At 34.5% G+C, this 26,223-nt stretch overlaps 2 protein-coding genes across 7 annotated transcripts in view; one reads left to right on the forward strand and one right to left on the reverse strand.

Moving 5' to 3' along the window:
- Nucleotides 1–26,223, forward strand: part of LOC106878127 (cilia- and flagella-associated protein 300) — a 204,188-nt gene that overhangs the window by 133,817 nt on the left and 44,148 nt on the right. Inside the window, exon 7 of one of the 6 annotated variants that reach the window (XM_089348942.1) lies at nt 1,705–1,821. The exons of the other annotated variants lie outside the window; for them this stretch is intronic. Within the exon in view, the coding sequence (XP_089205068.1) occupies nt 1,705–1,737 (33 nt within the window). The 3' untranslated portion in view covers nt 1,738–1,821. Of the gene's footprint in view, nt 1–1,704; nt 1,822–26,223 lie in introns of those variants that run through there. 6 annotated transcript variants of the gene reach the window in all.
- The window catches only part of LOC106878126 (uncharacterized), a 73,527-nt gene that overhangs the window by 41,116 nt on the left and 6,188 nt on the right, over nt 1–26,223 (reverse strand). The window lies entirely within an intron of this gene.

Below are 26,223 nucleotides of genomic sequence, written 5' to 3' on the forward strand. Positions count from 1 at the left end.
TATATATATATATATATATATATATCAATGCACTATAGAACAAAAAATGGACTAGCAAATAAGACCTGAAGAAGGAATTCTAATTCCGAAACATCATCGGACTATAGATAACCAAGTTACAACAGGTATATAGTGCATTTTTTGTTCTATAGTGCATTGATATACCATTCTAAACTTTTTATTCTTTACAAACAATACACAATGCTTCAAGCAAACTACAATACTCTCATATATATATATATATATATATATATATATATATATATATATTGCCAGTGCCCCTGGACTGGCTCTTGTGCAGGTGGCACGTAAAATACACCATTTGAGCGTGGCCGTTGCCAGTACCGCCTGACTGGCCTTCGTGCCGGTGGCACGTAAAAGCACCCACTACACTCTCAGAGTGGTTGGCGTTAGGAAGGGCATCCAGCTGTAGAAACTCTGCCAAATCAGATTGGAGCCTGGTGTAGCCATCCGGTTTCACCAGTCCTCAGTCAAATCGTCCAACCCATGCTAGCATGGAAAGCGGACGTTAAACGATGATGATAATATGATGGGCTTCTTTCAATTTCTGTCTACCAAATCCACTCACAAGGCTTTGGTTGGCCCAAGGTGCCACACAGTGGGACTAGAACCATGTGGTTGGGAAGCAAACTTCTTACCACTCAGTCATGCCTGTGCTTGTCTCTTTATGCTCTTGTAACTTAGTAGTTCAACAAAAGAGAAAAAACAGAATAAGTACCAGACTTAAATATATGTTCTGGAGTCAGTTTGTTCAACGAAACCCTTCAAGAGGATATCCCACCCATCATAGCCATGGTTCAATGACTGAAACAAGTAAAAGAATAGCATAATGTGTGTGTGTGAGAGAGAGAGAAAAAGAGAGGGAGAGGCAGAAGGCAACGAGAAACTTCCAATAGCTGTTACTTCTAAAATCTGTATGGGTGTGCACACACTTGACAGATGCTAATCTATGCAGTGATCATGTATGTAGGTGATGCCTGTACATTTCTTTGCAGGTGGGTGTGATGCTCTTAAGATAGCTTCAGATATGAGGGAATATTTCTATTCATACACCAAAGTTTCAAATCTTAACTGCCAAATTCTAATAACATTTTAAAAGATTATCAATTCTTCTCAACCAAAGTAAAATTACAAGTGGATGTTTATATTGTTTGTCTTATTAACTATATATAGTTTACTGTGTCTATAAATCATACATTTCCTTTATTTATTGGTTTCAAACTTTGGCACAAGGCCAGCAAGTTCAATGGAGCGGGTTAAGACTATTACATTAACCCTAGAGTTCAACTGGTACTTATTTTACAGAACGTAAAGACAGAAAAAATGCCATTAAGCATTTTGCCCGGCCTGCTAATAGTTCTTCCACCTCACTGCCTTATTTCTTTTATTTATTTATATAGTAAATCTTGTGAACAATTAGACTGCTACTGTTGAATTTAGAGCTCCACATAGAGTATCATCATCCAATCTACTTCCAGTGTAGTCATAGTACTGTACTTAGTAGTATTACTGGTTATGATATACAGAGCAGGTGTAGGAGGAGATCTTATGATAAACACAAGTTTATATCATTTGTTCTCAATGCTGGGCCCTCTTAGCAGCATTGTAACCATCCCACTCCCTGATAAATGGATGCACTGGACTCTGTTTATTTATTTATTTGTTTATTGGTTTCAAATTTAGGTACAAGACCAACAAGTTCAGAGGAGGAAGTAAGTCAATTACATCAGCACCAATGCTCAACTGGGACTTATTTTATCGACTCCAAAAGGATGAAAGGCAAAGTTGACCTCAATGGAATTTGAACTCAGAACATAAAGTTAAACAAAATGCTGCTTAGCATTTTTCCTGGCAAGCAAACGATTCTGCCCGCTCACCACCATATTGTATTTATTTATTGACAGCAAGCAACAAAATGCATATATCAGAATTTGGCCCCTAGAAATGTAAGGCTCCTGGGCATCTGCCCAGTTTACCCATACCTTAAGATGGCCCTGTCTCTACATATGCTTCACCATTGTGATTGTTTGAAACTCTGCATTGGGCATTCCAAGTGCAATTAGATGCTTAACTGCAACAAATCATCGGAGGAACACTTAACTGCATTTATGCTACAGAAACATTAGCATCCATTTGCATTTGGAACACCCAAAACAACCACAATGGTGTAACATACATAAGAACAAATGATATAACTTTGTGTTTACCATACTTTCGCCTGTAAATATAGTAAATTATGGCTTGGTAAATTCTTAAATAATTAGATCAATGATTTGTTCATTCTGAGCAATAGAGAAACATTTTATTTACTTCACTTTATAAAAGCTGGATCATTTACTATAATGTTTTTCAAGCTGGCACAGGCATTAACTGTGTGGTTAAGAAATTTGCCTCACAATTACATGGTTTGAGGTTCAGTCCCCTGCATAGCACCTTGTGCAAGTGTCTTATACTATAGCCCCAGGTTGATCAAAGCCTTGTGAGTGAATTTGATAGATGAAAACTGTGCTGAAGCCTGTCGTGCACATATATATTTGGGTGTAAGTGTTTCTTTGTGTTGTCCCCATACCATTTGAAAGCTGAAGTTGCTTTGTTTATGTCCTAATAACTTAGTATTTCAGCAAAAGAGACCAATAAATTAAGTACCAGACCTTAAAAAAAAAAAAAAAATATTGGGGTTGATTTGTTCAACTATACCCTTTGCTATCATGGCCACAGTAAAATTACTGAAACAAGTAAAAGATAAAAGGATTTTAAAAATAAAGCATTTGAGCCTGACCTACTGCAAATAGCAGCTAAATCTCTTTCAAATCACATCCTAATGTCTAAGGAAAAGACAGATTGGATAATGCAGTCCTGAGATCTCTGCGCATAAGGGAAAAAACAGGGTGTTCATGGCTGGAATGCCTTTGATTATAAGTCAGCTTAATTGGGGCTGACCTGGGGCTAAACAGTAACTCATAGTATTCAGAACAAAGATATTTCATTGAGAAAAACATCCAGCCTCCCTTCACCAACAACCTTCAGGTTTTGGCTTACTGTCAAAATATTTTATCCCTGCTTCTTCTGACATTGCTTCAATGGGCTCTGCTTCTCAAAAGTTGCTGGCTCTATTCCAACACTACTAACTTCTCATGCCTATCTCACTACTATCGTTCTTCCCTAGATAGTGTTATAACAGAGAACCTTGTTTTCTCTGTCAAATATAGACATCCAGTCATAAAACACAATTTTACCATACTCATACATGCATAATTCATTCATACATACCACACACACACACACACACTTTTTTTTTTTGTATCGTTATTTCCTGGATTTTCCCCTCCTTTTCTTTTTCACATGGACTTTTGTCATAGCTTTAATTTTTACTGAGCACTCTTAGTGATAAAGACTTCATTTACATGAATTAAGGTGTGTCCTGTGAAGTACATGTGTTTCTATTTTTGACTTACTCTTGTACATATACATGTGTGTGTGTATGTGTGTTTAGTGATTGCTTGAATAATGGAGAAATAAAGTATGCCACCAGGTAGGCTCAAAAACCCCAGGCATTTCTTGAAAGTGTCAATACTGCTCAACAGTGCCGGAGGATGCAATATAGTCAGAAGCATTGTTGTTTAATCCAAAATCAGACCAATAATGAAGATCATTCCAGACCTGACCATCCTCTTTGTTTTCCTGTATGCAGGGATCTCAACACTACATTATCCAATCCGTCCTTATATGCTGAAGGTATTATGATTTCCAGTACAAACTATATGCATAATTGTAAAAAGCTATATGTATAGTAATAAAAACTCACATATCTTTATCTCTGGGTGCTACAAATTTCCAACTCTCTAAATACTTTTTTCATCAATGTTTATGATTATCTTTGTCATTAATATCTTTAAGTGTGAGTCATTGCGGGCTCATTTGTAGTTTTTTTTATAACCTAGTAGAAAAGGCAGCCAAATTGCCCTCAAACCATACCCTGTTGACTTAGAAAATTAAGAATACATAAGACACTGCAGTCTGAGGTAAACTTTGCTAACAAAAAATATACAGTTGTCATCGTTGAATTCTTGAGAACAGAAACAACAACAGTAGCCACAAAAGCTGAGAAAGCTACAATCAACTCATTTGCAAACCTCTCAATTACACAGTTCTCTAAAGATGGTACAAAGAGTTGATGGAGTACATACACTCCAATAGATAAAACTTTTACATCATATGAAGGCCTTGATGAGGTAACCATATCCAAATCCTCATGAAGAAGACTTCAGATAAGAACCACAGTAGAAGTGTGCCACTCCTTCAGGAAACTTCTTCTAAATGATGTAGAGAATTTTCAAAATATGAGACAGAGATTCCAAAACACAAGACCAGAGTAAGTGATTTTCTACACCACTTTTGTTTTTTGTTTCCTGCTTCTGCTTAAATGGCTTTATTAAAAGTGAGCGGTATTAAAATGCATGACCTGGAGTTAGTATGGAAGCAAGAATACCTGCTTCATAACCTCAGGTTATTGTACCATAGCATTGTAGTCATAAGTGAAACCAAGATGTCCAAGATGAAATCACTTGATCTCCTTCTGGAAGACTATTCAGCCTATGTCTCCTTCAGTCAACTTAGATTGAGTGCTGAGTATAGTGATACTCTTTCACAAAGGCCTGGACCTAGAGGTAAATATGATTTTTCGGAGACCCAGATGGTAAGTTGATGGTTCTGAACATGAGCAACAGTAAGAACAATGATGGGCCATGTGGAAGCACAGCATAGTAACAAAGCCAGAATTCAGTCTATGATGGACTGTGATGGGCACATGCTCTCCAATTTCAAATGAGTATGATTTTCCAGTAGCACCCTGCCAAACTGTTCTCAATGAACAGTGGACCAGAGATAGTTGGAGAGAAGGGATAATGATGCCCACCTTGATGGTTTTGTGCCACTATGGATCAGGGAAATAGAGTGCTGAATAAAAAAAAAGAGAAAACAATTTTCAGCAGAATCAGTGGCAGATATGCTGTACAAAGCGTAGATCACTGGGATTGGATGACCTGCCCTGTGAACCTTATTTCTACATGCCAGACTTGTTTGCTCCTGTCTCGACAACTATCTACTGCAGCTAGTATCTGACTGAAAGCATTTCCAATTGAATTAGTTGAGAAGTGGTAATGTTTTGAAAAAGGATGTGAACAAGGGGATGTGATTGAAAATTTCAGGCCCATAACCCTGCTCAATACAGAGTTAAAGATTTTGGCAACAATGCTTGCCAATAGGCTGGCACTCGTCCTTGGTAGTGTAACCGGAGAAGTGCAAACTTGTGTCATCTCTGACAGATCTGTCCACAACAAACTTCACCTCAAGTAACACTTCATAGAGTGGTCAGGAATAAATATGGTTTTGGTGGGGTTGATCAGTTTGGAACAGTCTGACGGAGTCAACCATGATACCTGATGACTGTCCTAAAAGCAGTCAATTTCTAGAAGTGGGATTGCTACAGTGTACATCTGTTCATTTGTTAAACTAATGTAATCAACTGCTCTTTTCCCCACAATTGTAGGCCTTGTTCCTATAGTGGAAAGAATTGGTATTGTTATTTTATATTTTATCACAAATTTGTAGAGGAAAGGATATAGTCATTTAAATCTACATCAGTACCTAATTGGTACTTATTTTATTGAATCCCAAAATGGTAAATGGCAAAATTGAAATCAGCTGGGTTTGAAATCAGAAACTAAAAGAATGTAACTTAATATCACAAAACATTTAATGTGCCACTCCAAGATACGTTTTATTATGGTTTTAATATAATCTTATAATAACTTTTTAATTATCCAATATGCATTTTTACTTAATTATTTACTCATTAAAGAACCAAAAGTTTCATAATTTGCTTAATTATGAATATGATTATAATCAAGCTTAAAATCCTATATGGATTATATATTTTTAACATTTTAAGATTACACAAGTGGTATTATTTATATGGGTGCAGTTTTCTGGTAGGAGGTTTTATATCTTGTTTAACAAAAACAGAAAAAGGAAATAAAACTATAAATCATCGGGTTCAGTCCCACTGCGTGACACCTTGGGCAAGTGTCTTCTACTATAGCCTCGGGCTGACCAAAGCCTTGTGAGTGGATTTGGTAGACGGAAACTGGAAGAAGCCTGTCGTATATATGTATATATATATATATATATATATATATATATATATATGTGTGTGTGTGTATGTTTGTGTGTCTGTGTTTTTCTCCCAACATCACTTGACAACTGATGCTGGTGTGTTTACATCCCCGTAACTTAGCGGTTCGGCAAAAGTGACTGATAGAGTAAGTACTAGGCTTACAAAAAATAAGTCCTGGGGTTGATTTGCTCAACTAAAGGCAGTGCTCCAGCATGGCCACAGTCAAATGACTGAAACAAGTAAAAGAGTAAAAGAGAGAGTTACACCCACTTCATTTTGATATTAGCAGAAAAAAATGCTGAAGGTAAGAGTATATTTTTCTCCCATTACAAAATATCACATTAGTAATCAAAATGAAATTTTCAAATTTCTGTTATAGGTGGAGAAAAACATACTGTCATTTTATCTATAGTTCATTTAGCGGGGTCCATACCGGAAAATATTACATGCTTAGTTTCTTACAGCTAAGCAGCAATCAGATGGAAAGAATGACGGAACTTAACTGTTATTAATTATACTCCAGTTGGATTATAGCCACGAAGGAAGTAAAATGTTGGCAAACATGCCACGTTAACTTGGGTAAAAGAAATGTTTCGTACCAGAATGATTTGTAATGAATGTGTTGGTGTATCAGAAAATTGTGGAAGGATGCCAAATTATTTCTACAGAATTACATTTTATGAGTGGTACATGAGAAAATATAGCAATTGAAAAACATTTCATTTTAAACAAAATATTTAATATTTTCTTTAATATTATTTATGATCTTAATAGAAATCATCAAGTACACACACATGCATGCACACACACACACACACACACACACGCACACACACACACTTACATGTATGTACGCATCACTAAGTAAACATTAGTTATATAACTAAAATTATTAAAGTGTATGTCTAATAAACTGCAAAGAACTACTAAATGCTCATACCGAACAGTTTCGAAACAACGCCAAATCATACATTCAAAATAAATGGAATTGGAGAGACAAGTTACTGAAGAGATTGCAAGAGTGCAATGAAATTATTTAACAAAAAACTATATACTGTTTATAAATTAATAAAGGACTGAACCAGTGCATGTGTTTATTACTGGCATAATGCCTCTCCCAAGGTTTAATTGAACTACTAAATGTTTTTACAGATAAAAAAACATCAACATGGACTTCTCAAATGAAGCTATAAAGGATGAATTCAGATCATTAGAGTGGATTATAGATGACCATGTAATTTGAATCATTTTAATCTCTCACAGTATTTTGCAATGCTTTTTCTCCTTATTATTATTATCATTTATATAACCACTGGTGATGACATTGAATGAGGTGATTATAATAAATCAACAGTTGCTAGGGCAAAGACACCTCCAAAAGGTGTTTATTTGAATGAATACAGGGTGGAATCTCAAATTAGCAATCTTTAATCTTCTGGCTGTTATTCCCTTATCACATATCCCAGGAGCAGTTTTGTTTATAACAAAGTTTGTCAATCTTCAAGGGGTCTCAGCTTTACTTTCCCTAGTTATTTTCAAGTGAAATCAAGAGAATTTTTATTCTTATATTGGGTCATCCCATAAATAATGCGTGTTTTTCAATTGCATGAACTAAAAGTCAGAGGGGGACAGGATAAACTATTTGCGTCAACTTGCTATAAAAGCAGGTAGTAATTTTACTTTGTCCATATTCTTAGTGCAAGTTTTGAAGAGTGCAGTTCAATTTTAACAGTTATTTTTTCAAAGCCATAATAGAAATGACAAGGGAGCATTTTCGGCATATTTTGCTTTATGAATTCAATAAAGGCAATGAAGCAATGGAAAGTGCAAGTAATATTAATGCAGTATATGGGGATCAGACAATAAGCATAAGCCAGTGTCAACAGTGGTTCCAGAAATTCTGAGCCAGAAACTACAGCCAAGAAGACATGCTTCATCCTGAAAGATGTGTGGAGCTCAATGAGGATGTCCTACAAACCCTGGTGGAACAAAATCCCATCATAACTGTTGAAGAACTAGCCGAGAAGTTTGGATTTGGTCATTCAACTATTCATCAACACCTGTGTTCCATCAGAAAAGTCAGAAAATTTGGTCAATGGGTTCCTCACAAACTTTCCAAGTCTAATCGCGTGCAGAGAGTGAATGTGTGTTCTTCTTTGTTGTCATGTCTCACAAATGAACCTTTTTTGGACTGAATAGTGACTGGTGCTGAAGAACAGTTCTGTAAATATGAAGGTTTCTTATTAAGATTTAATGGGCAAGGACACTTAAGTATTTCACTTTTTATATATCTTCTGCACATTTCCCATGTATGTGTTATAAAAGATTGATCATTGTTTGTGTGGGTTAAACTTCATAGACTAAGTTTTGCCTAAGACATCAAGAAATCCAATAGTCAAATGATTAGATTTCCCTAGAGATAATTATATCTTTGATACTTTAGAAATTCTTGTATTTGGAAATGCCCTTTCTTTTGCAGTAGGAAGAGCAAAAGACTTTAACATGAGTGTTAAATATTGGTCATGGGTAATATTTGAGGTGAGGGAATACTGATATGGCAGAATACTTACAAAACAGAGAATTTATTAAAAGTTTATAGTATAATGATTGAATTATTTTAATTCATCAGTCCTGTACATGTCAGACTTGTAACAGTTCCTGCTTGTGTATATATGTATTTGAGATTTTGAACTTAGCAAATTGTCTGAACTATGAAGATGAACCATATAAAAAGATTCGCAAAGTAACCTTAAGTCTGAATCATCTCTTTATATGTTTACTCATTTTATATTTGAAGAAAAAAACTGTTTACTGTGTGATATGTTGTTTACACATTTACATGGTACATGTACATCAAGAATCTTGCACACGAAATACACATACGAAGTACATGTACATGTTTTCAATCATTTTTTAACATGTGATATTATTTCAACTCTACAAATCACAAGTTTAAAGCAGTGTTTTCTTCTGGAAAAAGCTAAGAATATGAACCTACTTGTTTTAACTATTCTGGATTCCAAGCCTTGTAATTATCATATATAAATGTGCAAGAAGGAAACTAAAACTGTATTTTCAATCCCTTACACTATATCATTCACTCAAATAATCCTGTTAACAGAACAGTTCTTTTCTTTTCCATGCTTATAATTATGAAATTTAGTGTTACCATCATCATATAGCAACTACTTTCCATGCTGGCATAGCTTAGACAGTTTAACTGGGACTGGTAAGCCAAAAAGCTGTATCCCATCTGATTTGGCATGGTTTCTATGGCTGGATGCCCTTCCTAATGCCAACCACTCCAAGAGTGTAGTGGGTGCCTTTAAGTGTTACCAGCACGAATATGTCACCAGCACAGTATAATTATAAATTCTGTATTAATCATAATAGTACTCATTTCTGACCTAATAGGACCAGCCCTTGTATGCATGGCCATACAGTACTGACAATAAGAATAACATTATAGATGCTATAGAAATACTAAGCATTGGTTTATTTTTACTTGAGATAAGAAAGAGTGTTATAAAATGAAGCACCAATTGAGATACAGTATAACCTCTATTCCAAAGATCTACCTATATATTGTACCCATTACTCAAATGAATAAAACACATTTCTGGATTATGTTATTATTGTTTTTCTCCACTAGAGAAGTTTTACATGTAATATGTATATTTTATTAACACATATATCCATGTGTGTATGTATGTGTGTGTCTCCTTGTCTTGACATTGTATGATAGTTGTACAATGAGCTTCACCATTATATAAACAGTGTTCTTCGTTTCTAATTTTCCATGGAAACCGGTCCAGCCATATGAAAACATAAACTTGCTCAGAAAAATGTTAGGGTTGGCAACAGGAAAGGCATCTGGCTGTTGAAAATCTCAATGAATTCCATGCAAGCATGGGAAAGTGGACATAAAATGATAATGATGATTTTAATATCATAAAGATTGAAGAATCCATGTCCATATGACTGACGTATTTTTTTAATCTTCAAAGCATATTCAAATTCTTCTTGAACAGTTTAATCTACACTAAAGCTATTGGATTACTGGATGTATAAAGAAATGTAGAATACTTTTGAAACTTGAAACTATTCTCAAGCTAAGAAACTGGTTGATATAAGTAACATCACTTAATTGTCTTGTGATATTATATGCTTATAAAATCTTCACCAGAATCTAAAGCTAATTGTTTCTACTGATATCAACAGATAATTATAAAATGACTTGCAATTGGACTGTGTTTTACAAGTAGACTACTGTCGGTGGTGTCTAAGATGGCAGTAAGTTTGTCAGGTTTGCAACACTGACGTGTTCTTACTTCCTGTGCAATTTTTCTGCCGGCATTAACTGACAGATTTTTAGACTGGGTATCAGTCACAAGTATCTCACCGGTCATAGGTACCACTCCTTCTCTTACAAATTTTCAAATATGTGCATATAAGTTCAACTTAGTTATATAACATAGCTAAAATGTTTAAGTAGAAGATTTTTGTGCTATATGTTGTGAAGGAGTGAGCTAATATCTTGGTTTTCATTATAGTTTCACTATGTCAAGTACCTTAAGTCTTTGATATAAAAAAAAATATTCATTACTAGATTTCTATTAAAAAGAAATCAAAAATATTTGCGAATAGGATAGTTAATTAATGTTTTCATCGCTTGAAGTAAAAGCAATATGTTAATAATTGAAGCAACTAAACAGTCTGTCTTTTCTTAAAGTTGAAGGAATTCTTTTGTCTTTAGTAAAGTCGACTAATGATTTTCATTATTATTGCAATTTTCTACCATTTGTAATTTGTCTGATTATAGTAATGCTAATTGCAGATTGATTAGATCTAGTTTTCAGCTCAACTGCTATCTGCCAATCAAATCTGATGCATGGTAGTTAATATTATACTTGTTTAAATGTTGATAGATCTACTCTAGATTAAACAGAAAATGGTATCATGGTCCTTACACTAAGCCATCTTCAATTCTTATTTTTTAATATTGCACACACACACACACACACACACACACACACACACACACACACAGACACACACACACACACACACACACTTACATACATACAGGCATGCATACATGCATAGCTAATACATTCTCTTCTGGTTTACACAGGCACTACTCAGAGTCTCATGTTTCATGTAGATTTACAGTAAATTTAAATTTTTAATTCTCAGCCAATTATAGATGCACTAAGCAATGGTGATTAAAATAAAGCTGTGTATATTTATATCTACCTTGTTTATCAGCTACAGGAGCTGAAAACAAATTTGGTGTTTATACTGTGAAGCATGACAACATAGCAACGTTTGTCCTATTACTGTCCTATGACAGTATTCATTGTCCACCTTGGTATGTTTTCATGCCCATTGTCTATACGAATTTCTCTTCCAAAACAGCTACTACTGCGAAGGTCTTTGCTATGTGTGAATGTACACAAACTTATTAAATATGAATGTACTCATTTTTTTAATCATTGTTGCTTAGTATGTTGTTAATGAATTAATTTTAGCTTAACAAAGCTTAACATACACACTAGCAAATTTACTACACGTACACCAACAGTTCTTAGTGGGCTATGAGTAACAAATTCAGTTTCTGTAGCTAATAAAGCATAATGATGCAGAAACACATGTCCTACAATCCAATCCATCCTACAATACAATCCCAGCTCAGTTTGTTTTCACTATTCTTTTTGAAGGTAGTTACCACAGCAAAAGTCTTTCCTCATTTGAGTACATTTAAACATGTTAAATATAAATGTACATAGCATTATAATGTCAATGTTGTTTAAAAAATATATTCATTTGTATAAACAAGGAAATGCTGACAAATTTGTACACTGACCTTCCAAGTTTGATATTTAAATTACTGTTAAACATAAAATTCTAAGTAATGCTCATGTAATTCACAAAGTATATATTATCTTTTTATAATCTCTTCTTTGCTGCACTGAGTGCTCTTGTTGTTCAAGAGTAACAATATAATTGCAAGCATAATTAAAGAACATTAGGATAGTTATTGAGGTGCTTTAAATAGCTGTTGAAGTAGATCACATGCTAGTCACCCACATAGATAATCAGATAGTACAGGAAGGAAGGTACCATAACTGATGTTTGGAATAGTAGCATCCTCAACATTGTGTAACACGATTTTTGTCCTTGGGTAGCAACTGTTATTTCCTTTTTGCTTACCCCTAGAAAGTATGAAAAATAACTAATATTTCTTTCAAACTTTACTTTTGCTACATTGATTCAAACCCTGAAGAATTTCTCTCAACATATAACTATGATGCTCCCCGAATACCCCTGCTCATGATCAGAGATGCACATATTGTCAGCGACTAAGGAACATGCTCGTTACGGTCAAGCAACTGACAAGCAAGTCTATGGTACTGAGCAGAATATTTGCTATAACGATATTTCTGCTTCAGCAACTCAGCACTGAATCTGTCAGTTTCAAAACATTGATGTCCAGGTAAACAAGAGCAAAGTTTAAAGGGAATAGTAGTGATTTCCTTTGATTTCTAGATAGAAACAAATAGGAAATAAAACTTACTGACCAAAGACAAAAAAATCGTCTTGTTACACAGTTTTATGAAAGGTTATGTGGAATAAGAAAGTTATGGAAAGATTTATCATACAATTGATTAAAAAGAGAATTAACCTGTTTATGTTTATGCCAGGAATAGAAGTTACCACTGTCATTTTAATGGAACAATTGCAGGAAAAGTATTTAACTACAAAAATGCCCTTGTACCAGCATTCATCAAGTTGGAGAAGGCTTTTGACATGGTTTTATGCTTTACAGTCTGGTGGTTGTCAAGGAAACAAGTAGATGAATGGTTTATGAGTCATATACAAAGGTGCAGTCAGTAAGGTGAGATTTAGAAATTAGTTCAACACTGAGTTTAGCATGCAGACAGAGGTCCATCTGTTATAGCCCTCTAAGCCATAATAGAAGAGTTTAAAGTTGACTGTCTATGGAAATACCTGTACAATGTTGACTTAGTTCTTATAGCCGAATCTGTGGATGATTTAGTGAAGTTCCAGACATAGTGGCAAAACCTAGCATCAAGAAGCTTCAAAATAAACAGCATAACTAAAGTTTTAATGTGTAAAAAAAGAAGACAGGACCCTGCCTCATCAGGAAAATGGCCAGGCTAAATATGCAGGAAAGAGTTCCTGTTTCACTACCCTCTCATCTATCATTCATATTTTTTCTTGTTCACTCTGTGACATTGCTTATGTAACAAAGAGTTAAATTTTAAATGTCCATATTCAGGGATCCCTATCATCATTCTCTCTCACTCGCCCCCCCCCCTCTCTGTCATGATGCATATGTTGTTATTTACCTCCAGATCAACCTTGACTAGCCTGACCTGTGAAGAAACATATTCTATCTCTGATCAACCTGTCTCTTTTCAGATGTAATAGTTCCTAGACCATATTATACAGTATATCCTCACATTTTTTAAAAAAACTGTCAGGTTTAATTTAAGGGAGTATGGCTGCTATTTCTAACAGTTCAAATGACTACTTTGAGACACCCTTATTGGCTATATGATGTTTTAAGACTAAGACTACAAGTTCATTATTTCTCTGCAGTCAAGAATGTGTATGGTTTTAGAATGAACTATTCAAGAAGATATTTGATGTTTCAAACGACTTGTTTTGATGCAAAAAGAAGAAAAAAAAGAAAAAAAACAGAATAGGTTTAGTATAGGAATTCGTTCTTGTAAACAGTTCAAACAAACAAAACCATACTGTACTGGAGACTCACTTATTAACTGTACCAAATTCATTGAATAATCAAGGTAACAGCTTTTTCTTAAATGAAAGTATTAGTTTCTTTAGACTGTTTTTTTTTAACCCTTTAGTGTTTAAACTGGTCCTATCCAGCCTAAATATTCTACCTCTTTTATGTTCAAACCAGCCAAATCTGGCCTCTTCTACCTATCCTATGATGTCATTCTAAAAGTAAATAGTAACATCATCAAAATCTCAAAGCTATGAGATGATGTATGAGTAATTAAAAACAATATGAATAAATAGGCATTGTATTTGACAGAGTAATCTGAATGCTAAAGGGTTACAGGATGGTGGTATAGTCATGTGAATAAATCCTATATCACAAGCACTTATTTTATTGACATCAAAGGGATATAAGGTAGGATTTGAACTCAAACATAGAGGTATGAAGTCAGAGCTTAGAATTGTAAATATGTTAATGCTACAGTCTTGCATGCAACTTTTTCTGCCATCTTACAACCTCTTCTGAGAGATAGTGTAGTTAATTAAATCAACCCCAGTATATCCTAACCATTATTAAAGTTATCCCAACTTCAACTTTGAACTGTACTTTACCTAAACATGATAAAGTAAAGCATCTAGTGCAGCATTCATACTACAATGATCTTTTGCTTGGGCAGTTAAAATGAAGCAATACTACTAAGTTTGCCAAAGCAAATTACATAATAAAGTAACTGTGTGGTAAGAAGCTTGCTTCTCAACCATATGGTTCCAGGTTCAGTCCCACTGCATGGCACTTTGGGCAAGTGTCTTCTACTATGACCTCAGTCCAACCAAATTCTTGTGAGTGGGTTTTGTAGACGGAAACTAAAAGAAGCCCATCATATATATACATGTGTGTGTGTGTGTGTGTCTTTGTGCTTGTGTTTGTCCTTCCATCACATCTTGACAACTTGTGTTGGTGTATTTACATTCCCATAACTAAGTGGGTCAGCAAAACAGACTGATAGAATAAGTACTAGCCTTAAGAAATAAGTTCTGGGGTCGATTTGTTTGACTAAAAGCTTTCAAGATGGTACTTCAGCATGGTCACAGTCAAATGACAGATAAATATTATTTAAAACTAAGAGAAATTATAATTAGTTTTACATTAATCTATAAGTTTGTTTCTAGCTATTGTCATCAGTTTATTATTATCACCTTTAATCTTATTTCATTATTGCCCACCAGGGGCTAAACATAGAGGGGACAAACAAGGACAGTGTGTAACTGGTACTTAATTTTTTCTTTCCTTTAATGAACTTAATATTTCATTATGTTTAACTCTGATCAAAAGTCTAGTCTATATCAAAGCCAGATTTATTCAGCTCTCAAATGACAGTATCCTAAAAAGGGAAGTGATTGAATGTCACAATTTTCACAGATAATCTTCAAATGTGACAGTTTGTTATTAATTTGTATCCTCTCCAGTTTTGCCATTACACATCTTTAATTCCACCATCACTAAGTTGCATGTGTATGTGGCTCTTTCACTTCCTATTATAAGTTCAACATATATATCATATATATATATATATACCAACAAACAAGCAAAACACATATATTGAATATGTGTAGTTGATATATATATATATATATATATATATATATATATATATATATACATACATACATACATACATACATACATACATACATACATACATACATACATATTAACCCTAAGATACTTATAGTTAATAATTCTTAATGCTTTAGATACTATGCTATGAAAAAGATTGCAGAACTGAAGGCCTGGATGAGATTTTGTACACTTGTTTTATGTAAACATTTATATCTGGTAGTTGTTGACCAATTATTAACTTTTGAATAATAAATAAATAAATAAATAAATAAATATATACATATTATATGAGAAAATGTTGGTTACCCCCACCCCCACCCATCATCAAATATACTTCTTAGCCTTAAACAATCTGAAAAAGGCAAATAATGTTTCTGCTAGATATTGATAATTTAATCCATATATAGTTAATACTCTTCAGAACAGACAAATCTATAGATTAAGAGCCATCAGAAATTGAAATGTTTTTGATTATATTTGTGTAAATTAAGGATAGTTTTTAACCCTTTTGTCACCATAATTCTGTGGAAATGCACTGCCTTTATTTCAATTAATTTTGAAAATAATGAAGAATTTAATAAGATAACTTTGTCATTATTAAGCTGGTGTTTGGAACATAAATTGATATGAAATTTTGATAGACGGTTTTGATTTAGGTAAGTTTAAACAGGAATTTGTATCAGAGAACCCAGGGCCAGTTTTAGGTGGGTTAGTATTCAAAGGGTTAAGTGACAACTCAGTATATTCTACGACTTCTGAATACCACTCAAATGTATTGATATATTTATTAAACATCATTATTTTTATTCTCTCTCTCTCTCTCTCTCTCTCTCACACACACACACACACACACACACACACACACACACAGCTTACTCTGAGATAGAAAAGTAATCCAACAACTGTTCTTCATCTCATCACACACAGTATGGAATATCAGAGTCATAGAATTGACAATGATGGTGTAGTGTAGAGTATTGTACTCTTGAAGGAATTTTTGCTTGGAACTTATGGCATTTAAGATTTGTTTACAACACCTTGTATTTTGCTTTATGTCAACCATGACAATGCATGTCTATTTTGAGCAAATACATCTTTGGGTGATTTGCTGATTAAGTGAATACATGTGTGGGATTTTCTCACATCCAACTATCATGATTATATCCAAGGTAAAAAAAATGTGTGTATCTTATTTTAACATGCCTTGCTTTATTTTCAGTCCATTTAGTTTACATACATGCATACATACACATAGACATGCACACACACATACATACATATATACATACATATGTACATACAACCAAAAATGTAGATTATGTCATATTTTTGTGGAAGACATCGCACCTGTAATTAGCAGCTGCCCAAAAATGTCATCAAGGTACTACCTCCCTATGCAATACGATGTTGTTGCAAAAACAATATCCAATGCCTTCTGATAAAAAGACTGTCCTGGAATATTGAATACATATGCAAACATCAACACAAGGAATATTGGTGGAACAGTCCCATCAAAAAATCTGTCGAGTGCAAGCATAACATGCCGGATATTGTTGTTTGGGACAGACAAGTAAAGGTATGTAGAAGATAGCTATGCACACCTACTTGAAAACCTCCAGCTTTTATATCCAGATTATAAAATCACATTTATACCAATAATAATTGGTGTATTTGGTTTTGTGAGTAAATGTCTAAGTGACAACCTGAATAAGCTAGTTTTTGAAAAAAGAAGAAAAAAAAAACAACTAACTCACACATTACAAATACAACCTGTAAGTAGAATGATAAAATATGCAAGACTTTTCTCAAGTTTAAAGTGTGACGTTTCTGTTATCTCCATTCCAATGATGAAGTTTAGTATCTTTGTTAGAAACCAACCAGTCCCTCAGTAGAAGAATTTAAATAATTAAAAACAGAAGAATGCATACATACATACATAACCATATATGCATGCATACATACATGCATACTTACACACACACACACACACACACACACACACATACACACACGCATACATACATACATACATACATACATACATACATACATACATACATACATACATACATACATAGTTCAACCCATGACAGCATGGACAGCAAAGGTTTGATGATGATGATGATACATACATACATGCATACATACAATCTTTTTATCACATTTTTTTATAGTGAACTGGAGAATATAATGTCAGTACGTAGATATTTTTTTAATGTATTACAGTTATTTTGTTTTATATGATACACTGTCTTGTTTTATTTTTAGCTTTAATCTATTAATTACCATGGTACTTCTCTTCATAGCTATAAGTTTAGTTACAAAAGTTTTGATCTACTGTTCTTTGCCTGTATGATAGATACAGTTGCATTGTTAATGAAACTGCTTGGGTTACATTTTTGTATTATGTGATCTTAGCATGTCTTGAATACTCTACTTACGTGAATCAAAGGTATTTCGAACAATTAATAACAAACACAGAAATGTCTTCCATGTGCAAGGATTATATTAGCTTGTTTAGGATTGAGTTTCTGCATGCTGAACAAGACAGTTTCTTAATGCTAGTATAGAATATATATCGATGTTGACATATAAGCCAGCCATGGCTGTATAGTAAGTTTACTGGATGGTATCTTGGACAAGTGTCTTCTTCTGTAGCCCCAGGCTAACCAAAACCTTGTGAGTGGATTTGGCAAATGGAAACTGAAAGAAATATATTGTGTGTGTGTGTGTGTTGCTGTATCCTTGCCCTGGCTTTGTTTGTGTGACACATGTGTCACTATCATGTAAGTGATGAGCTTCATTTCCAACCTTTCATGAAATTTTATCCTATTTGGAAACAGGTAAGGGTCAATGACAAGAAAGGCTTCCAACCATAGAAAAGCCACCTCAACAAATTCCATTCAACCCATGCAAGCATGGAAAAGCAAACATTAAAACGATGTTGATGATATAGAATATATTTCTAGTATACAAAACAAAATTTGCTCCATGTCTTAAGATACTTATAAGTGAAAGGGAATATACTGTTTACAGCAGTGGTTCTCAACCAGAGTCCACATGGCCCTTGGGAGTCCACAATAGATTTTATTTACAATAAATTGGATATACATCTACAGGGTCATCCCATAAATAATGCTGTTTTTATTTTTAAAAATTAAAGATAAACAAAGTTCTTTTTTAATCTAAAATATACTCTCCTTCATTTTCTACAATACTCTTCCATCTATCTGGTAGACTTGCAAGGCCTCTCTTCCAAAATTGACTTGTCTGTGATGAAAAATACTCCTCCAGTACTGTTCTGACCTCATCTACAGAATTCATATTTTTCCTGTCCAAATGATTTTGAAGACTGCAGAATAAATGATTATCAGATGGGGCAATGTCCAGCAAATATGGTGGGTGGGGCATCATTTCCCATTCAAACTGCTCTAGCCTTTGGAATGTCATCCCTGCTGTATGTAGCTGAGCATTATCCTGATGGAAGAATACCTTTCGTCTTGAAACCAAAGATGGTTGTTTTTCTTCTAGTGCTGACTTAAGTTGCTTGCAGTAGATCTCCTTTGTTACTGTTTGGTTTGGGTTTAAAAGTTCAAAGTTGACTAAACCTTTCATATCCCACCAAACAGATAACAGCGCCTTACATGGGTGAAGACCTTCTTTAGCCTGGGGTGCCAGTATTTCTCCTTTCCCTTCCCACTATCTTTGGTGCTTCACATTTTATAGAGAACCCATTTCTCATCACCAGTCATTATTTGGTCCCAAAAAGGTTCATTTGTGAGGCATGACAGCAAAGAAGAGTACACATTCACTCTCTGCATGCAATTAGACTCAGAAAGTTGGTGAGGAACCCATTGATCTAATTTGCTGACTTTTCCGATAGCATGCAGGTGTCGATGAATAGTTGAATGACTAAATCCAAGCTTCTCTGCTAGTTCCTCAACAGTTATGTTGGGATTTTGTTCCACCTGGGTTTGCAGGACATCCTTGTCAAGCTCTACAGATCTTCCAGAATGATGCTTGTCTTCTAGGCTGTAGTTTCTGGTTTGGAATTTCTGGAACCACTGTTGACACTGGTTTACCCTTACTGTCTGATCCCCATATTCTGCATTAATATTCCTTGCACTTTCTGTTGCTTTGTTGCCTTCGTTGAACTCATAAAGCAAAATATGCCGAAAATGCTCCTTTGTCACTTCTGTTATAGCTTTTGAAAAAATAACTGTTAAAATTGAACTACACTCTTCAAAACTTGCACTAAGAATAAGGACAAAGTAAAATTACTACCTGTTTTTATAGCAAGTTGATGCAGGTAGTTTATCCCATCCCCATCTAATTTTTCATGCAACTGAAAAAAACCGCATTACCAATACAATACACAAAATATTTCAAAAATCTTTTTAATACAATTCCTAATAATATTTAATTATAAAAATATATTAGGACATTTTTAAACATCAAATGGCTGTAGGAGTCCTGTTAGAGTAAAATAGAAATCAAAAGGGTCCATAGGCTGAAAATAGTTGGGAACCTCTGGTCTACAGTAGCAAGATCAGCTTTATAATAGCTTAGTCTTTAAGATTTGGCACAAGTCATTTGTATTTTTCTTCTTTTTGTTGCTCTTTCATCTGTTTCCACTTTTCACTTTATTACAAACATTCCTCATTGCATTTCATATCCAACATAAAGAAATAATTCTTCGCATATTCCATCTCAGAATATCCCTCTGATGGCTTAATTAATTGCTGTCATTATGAGGTTTGTTATTTGAAACTTTTATCGATTTTATCTACTGAAGATATTGTGGGATGCGCATTTTGCTACTGATTCAAACAAAACAATAATGATGCTACTGCTTGAGGAAATGAGGAGCTAAGCACAAGGTTAATATTTTGGTTAGTAACAAAGCAATGAGCTGGCACAATTGTTAGCATGCTGAGCAAAATGCTTAGCGGCATTTCATTTATCTTTATGTTCTGAGTTCAAATTCTGCCAAGGTTGACTTTATCTTTCATCCTTTAGGATTTGATAAAATAAATACCAGTTGATCATTGGAATCGGAAAAGAATATTTTGGTTAGGAACAAGGCCAATTATTGTAGAAAAGAGGTATAATACTGCTAAAATAAATAGCATAATTACTGTTATTTACCTTCTCAATCCAGAGAGATAAAATTGTAAAATCAATACCTGTTATTTCAGATTTAATTTTTAAAAAGTCAGCTGTCTTAGGTTGATAAAAGAACTAACCATATCTGGTTGTGTTTCTATACATTACACTACTTTTAGGCAGCGAGCTGGCATTAGCAGCATTTCATCTGTCTTCATTTTCTGAGTTCAATTTCCACTGAGGTTGACTGCCTTTCATCCTTTAGTCGAATAAATCAACCCAGGACATTTTCTTAAATGTAGTGCTTATTCTATTGGTCTCTTTTTGTTGAATCACTAAGTTACAGGAATGTAAACACACCAACACCACTTGTCAAGCAGTAGTGGGGGACAAACACAGACACAAGGACACACACAGATATATATATATATATATATATATATATATATATATATACAACGGGCTTCTTTCAGTTTCCATATCTACTCACAAGGCCTCAGTTGGCTAGAGGCTATAGTAGAAGATACTTTCTCAAGGTGCCATGCAGTGGGACTGAACCCAGAACCACGTGGTTGGGAAGCAAACAGGTAGAATCATTAGCATGCCAGGCAAAATGCTTAGTGGCTTTTCATCCGTCTTTACATTTGAAGTTCAAAGTCTACCAAGGTCAGCTTTGCCTTTCATCCTTTTGGAGTTGATAAAATAAGTTCCAAAGCACTGGGGTCTATGTAATTGACTTATCCTCTCTCCTAAACTTGCTGGCCTTGTGCCAAAATTTGAAACCATTATTAAAACTATCAGTCATGTACTGGAGTTGAGATAATCAACTTACCCCTTCCCACTAAAATTGCTGGCCCAGTGCCAAAATTTGAAACTATAGTTATTGTTGTTGTTGTTAAGGTGGCAGGCTGGCAGAATTGTTAGCCACATGGATGAAATGCTTAGCAGTATTTCGCTTGTCACTATATTCTGAGTTCAAATTCTGCTGAGGTAAACTTTGCCTTTCATCCTTTCAGGGTCAATAAATTAAGTATCAGTGAAACACTGGAGTTGATGCAATCGACTAGTTCCCCCACCCAAATTTCAGGCCTTGTGCCTTTAGTAGAAAGGCTTATTATTATTATTGTTTTTGTCGTTGTTATTGCTATTATTATTATTTAGCAGTTTTATTTTTATTGCATACTAGCAGAAATACCTGGCTTTGCCCGGGTTAAAGAGAATAATGAAATCTAAAAGCGCCGTCTAGACTACGCAACCCTCAACTGTTAGTAGCTACGATACCATATTTCTACATTAATAACTCTCCAATCCATGCTAGCATGGAACATAGACATTAAGTGGAATGCCAGTCTCTCATCTAGGAGGGCCTTGAAATCAATGTTACCAACTGGGGACTATGTGTGTCGCCACTGGCTCAGGAACAAAATTTGCTGAGGGGGTGCAAACCCAGGTCCAAAATTTTTTACAAACAAGGTCTTGTTTTTTTTTTTGTTCTGTTATTTATTTTTGTGATTTGTTCTTTGGGAAGGAACTTAACTTCAAGCCATTTTTTACACATCACTTTTTTATTCACTGTTTTGTAATCCTGAGAAAAATAAGTAGGGTTGCAAATTTTGGTTCTGCACTCCGTAAAAATTCTAGGGGGTGCGCTTGCACCACCTGCACCCCCTGTTCCTGGGCCCATGTGTGTCGCAGTGGTAATAAAAAGACCCAAAGGAGGTCTGCAACGAAATAATTTTACTCAACACTTTGCAAGTGAATCAGTGGAGGCAAAGATGCGTCTCATTTACTTGACAATTTATGCACCACATTGCAGAAATCACAATGTAAGTATATCTGAAAGGGTAGTCTTACACTGTTGTACCGTTGAATTACAAATAATGCTCATCTGTTATGTTCGGGTTAAAATTTCATCAACATCAAAAATATATGAATTTTCATGGGAGTTATGGCCGTTATACATAGAATATAATTTCCAAATTTCATAAACATCCGTTCAGTACTTTTGACGTAGTTTTGGATAAGAAAACAAATGACTAATGCGTGTGTTTGTGTGCATGTGTTTGTGTGTGATGGGTGTATATATGTATAGATATCTGTATGCATGTATATATATGTATATATGTGTACATATTACATGTACATCTATATATATATACATCTACACATATGTATACATATACATGTATGCATATAGATCTATATATCTATATATATCTATGCATATACGTGTACATATACATGTATATGTATACATATACATCTCTTTCACTCTCTTTCTCTCTTTCTGAAAGTATCTGTCATTATAGTATCGAAATGTGATTGTTTCAGTTAGTGGAATAACGTGTACATATACATCTATATGTATACATATACATCTCTCTCTCTCTCTCTTTCTCTCTCTCTCTCTCTTTCTCTCTCTCTCTCTCTTTCTCTCCCTCTCTCTCTTTCTCTCTCTCTCTCTCTTTCTCTCTCTCTCTCTCTGAAAGTATCTGTCATTACAGTATCGAAATGTGATTGTTTCAGTTAGTAGAATAGTTTCATTTTTAAAGTGAAAGTATTTGACATGAGTGTTTTTGTTTCACTTTTGACACGTAATACTTAAATAGTGGAGGAGATATTATGTTGCCGTGGGCTCGAACTCTGCAAGAAGTTAAAATTTTTTTGACTAAAACACAACTGGAACCCTAAGTAAGGCATCTGTAAAATTTGAATGAAATTGGTTGCGTAGTTCTCGAGTTTTAGGGATTCACACACACAGACAGACAGACAGACAGACACACATTCTCATTTTTATATATATAGATTCAGTGCATGACCAAGCACAACTTTGTCTGCCTTGAATATGTACAGTATTTTGTTTAGATTTTGTTATATTTTACTCTATTGAAAGTGTTCTAAATAATATGTATGTTGTGTTAACAGTGCTATTTTGTGTACATTATGCATATTTTTAAGTCCAGGGGCTTTAGATGTATAGTTGACCGCATGTTTTTGTTTTCTTTTATCATTCTTGCAGTACCTTATAGGGATTGCTTTTGTTTTCAGGCCCAGCATTCAGATTACCTCTATTTTCAGATCATTATATTTGGGTTTCTTTTAAAGATATATTATTATCTGTTGGGACTGATATGCCGATTATGAAGCACTTCTTTTCCTAGTCATCCCTAACAATGATTTGCTTTGTTCTCCCTATTTGTATAGTGACATATCCCAGAGTATGTTTGCTTTGCTAATAGTCTCTTAACTATGCCATCTCTTTCTTCTCTGTTGATATTTCTTGTATTATACTTGTCTGTGGATGTATTATTATTATTATTATTATTATTATAATTATTATTATTATTATTATTACTACTACTACTACTACTACCACCACCACCATCATCATTTCATATACACACAATAGATTAGGTTGTTGGAAAAAATTCCTAACATCAGGCTACAAGTAACTTTAGATGCCAAGAACCTTCCTAAGTAATACTAGCTGTTGCTAATAACACTGTTCTCTGCAGCTGCACTAAACTAGGTTTTATGCTTATTTCCTCTATCCATTTCTTCAAATCTTTAAGGATAGTTCCTAATGCACCTATAACTACAGGGATACATCTTACTTGCACTTTCCATAACCTCTGTAACTCAACGGCTAGGTCCTGATACTTTGCTATTTTCTGCTAATGGTGTTGCCACCTCACTGCTATAACAATCCTTTCTACTATAGACACAAGGCCTGAAATTTTGGGAGGGAGGGGTTAAGTCGATTACATTGACCCCAGTACTCAATTGGTACTTAATTTATCAACCCTGAAAGGATGAAATGCAAAGTCAACCTCAGTGGAATTTGAACTCAGAACATAAAGATGGACAAAATGCCACTAAGTATTTTGCCTGGTGTGCTAATGATTCTGCCATCTTACTGCTTTCACTGCTTTAGTAATAATAATAATCCTTTCTACTATAGGTACAAGGCCTGAAATTTGTGGGGAGGGAGTAAGTCGATCACATTGATCCCAGTACATGACTAGTGCTTAATTCATTGACCCCAAAAGGATGAAAGGCAAAGTTGACCTTTGTGGAATTTGAACTCTGAATATAACGTCAGGCGAAATATTGCTAAGCATTTTGTCCAGCATGCTAACGATTCTGCCAGATCACCACTTTCACAATAATAATAATAATAAAGGTTTCAAATTTTGCCACAAGGGCAGCGATTTTGGGGGTGGGGATGAGTCAGTTACACCAACCCCAGTGTTCAACTGATAATTATTCTATCAATTCCAAAAGGATGAAAGGCAAAGTCGACCATGTCAGAATTTGAATGTGAGGTCTGACGAAATGCTGCTAAGCATTTTGCCTGGCATGCTAATGATTCTGCCAGCTCACCATCTTAGTAATAATAATATTAATGTAATACAATTTTTTTGAAAGGACCATAGAGTCAATCTTTCTGAAGCCTACTACCTACAGTGTAGCTGATAATTAAATAACATGTTATAGATTATTATTATATATGGCAATATGACATTTATTGAATGTATTGATTGGAGACATGTAAATTAAAGGAGTAAGCCTAAATTGTAATATTCTGGGGTCATAATATGCTGTGGTTCATTTACCTAATATCCATTTGAGAGAGCCAAACTTACAAAACAATTGTTTTAAACTGTTGCATTATCTTCAGAGTTGGTTAAAGGAAAATAAAATAAAGTCCTTATTAAATTAAAACAAAGCCATGCGCATGAATTTTCACAATATCCATTACACATGCCTTTGGTTGTGAGATTAACTATAACAATAGTAATACCTTTTCCACTCGCTTTCTTTGTTGACAGCTGCATGGAATTAGCTTAAGCACACTTTATTTTCAACTAGAACAGAAATTAATTATAAGGTAATAAAAAGGCAGAGGGGCAGGAAAAGAATAATGTTAGAGATTACCTACTTTAAGTGAATGGTACTGGGATGTAATTATTGTATAAAAGCATGGTTCCAATCAAAGCTTACATTGTTTGACGAACAATCTATTCATTTTTGCTGATCATAGTCTTTATGTGAATAGCCACCTGTTCAGCTAGATTCATATTTTTGCATATTTTGATGAGTGCCTCATTTGTATATCCGAGTGCCACTCACCCAGTTTAATGCTGACACCTGGTCCTTGGGATCATTTAACAGAGTCCACTCTATTGTGAGTATTCGAATCAGATCTCTTCTTCCTTTCCTCCTTTAGCCAAGTGATAAACAGATTAAAATACAAAAGCACATAATAATTTTTAAGGAGACTTATTTTTATACATGCATAGATTTCTCGATATGCACACATTTACATATACATAAATGTGTGTGGGTGTGTGCATGCATGTGTGTAATCTGAATATTGTAAAGCATGTGATGTGAGCCATTGATATGTGTGAATGGACAAGAGGATTGTAAGATATATGAGAACATAATGGTGAGATGAAGTTGGAAAGAGGATTGATTAAAAGAGGAACAGATTCAGACAATGATAGAGAGATGGGGTATGGAA

This window comes from Octopus bimaculoides, chromosome 3 (genome assembly GCF_046866305.1).
Source record: "Octopus bimaculoides isolate indiv1 chromosome 3, ASM4686630v1, whole genome shotgun sequence".
Taxonomy (NCBI): domain Eukaryota; kingdom Metazoa; phylum Mollusca; class Cephalopoda; order Octopoda; family Octopodidae; genus Octopus; species Octopus bimaculoides.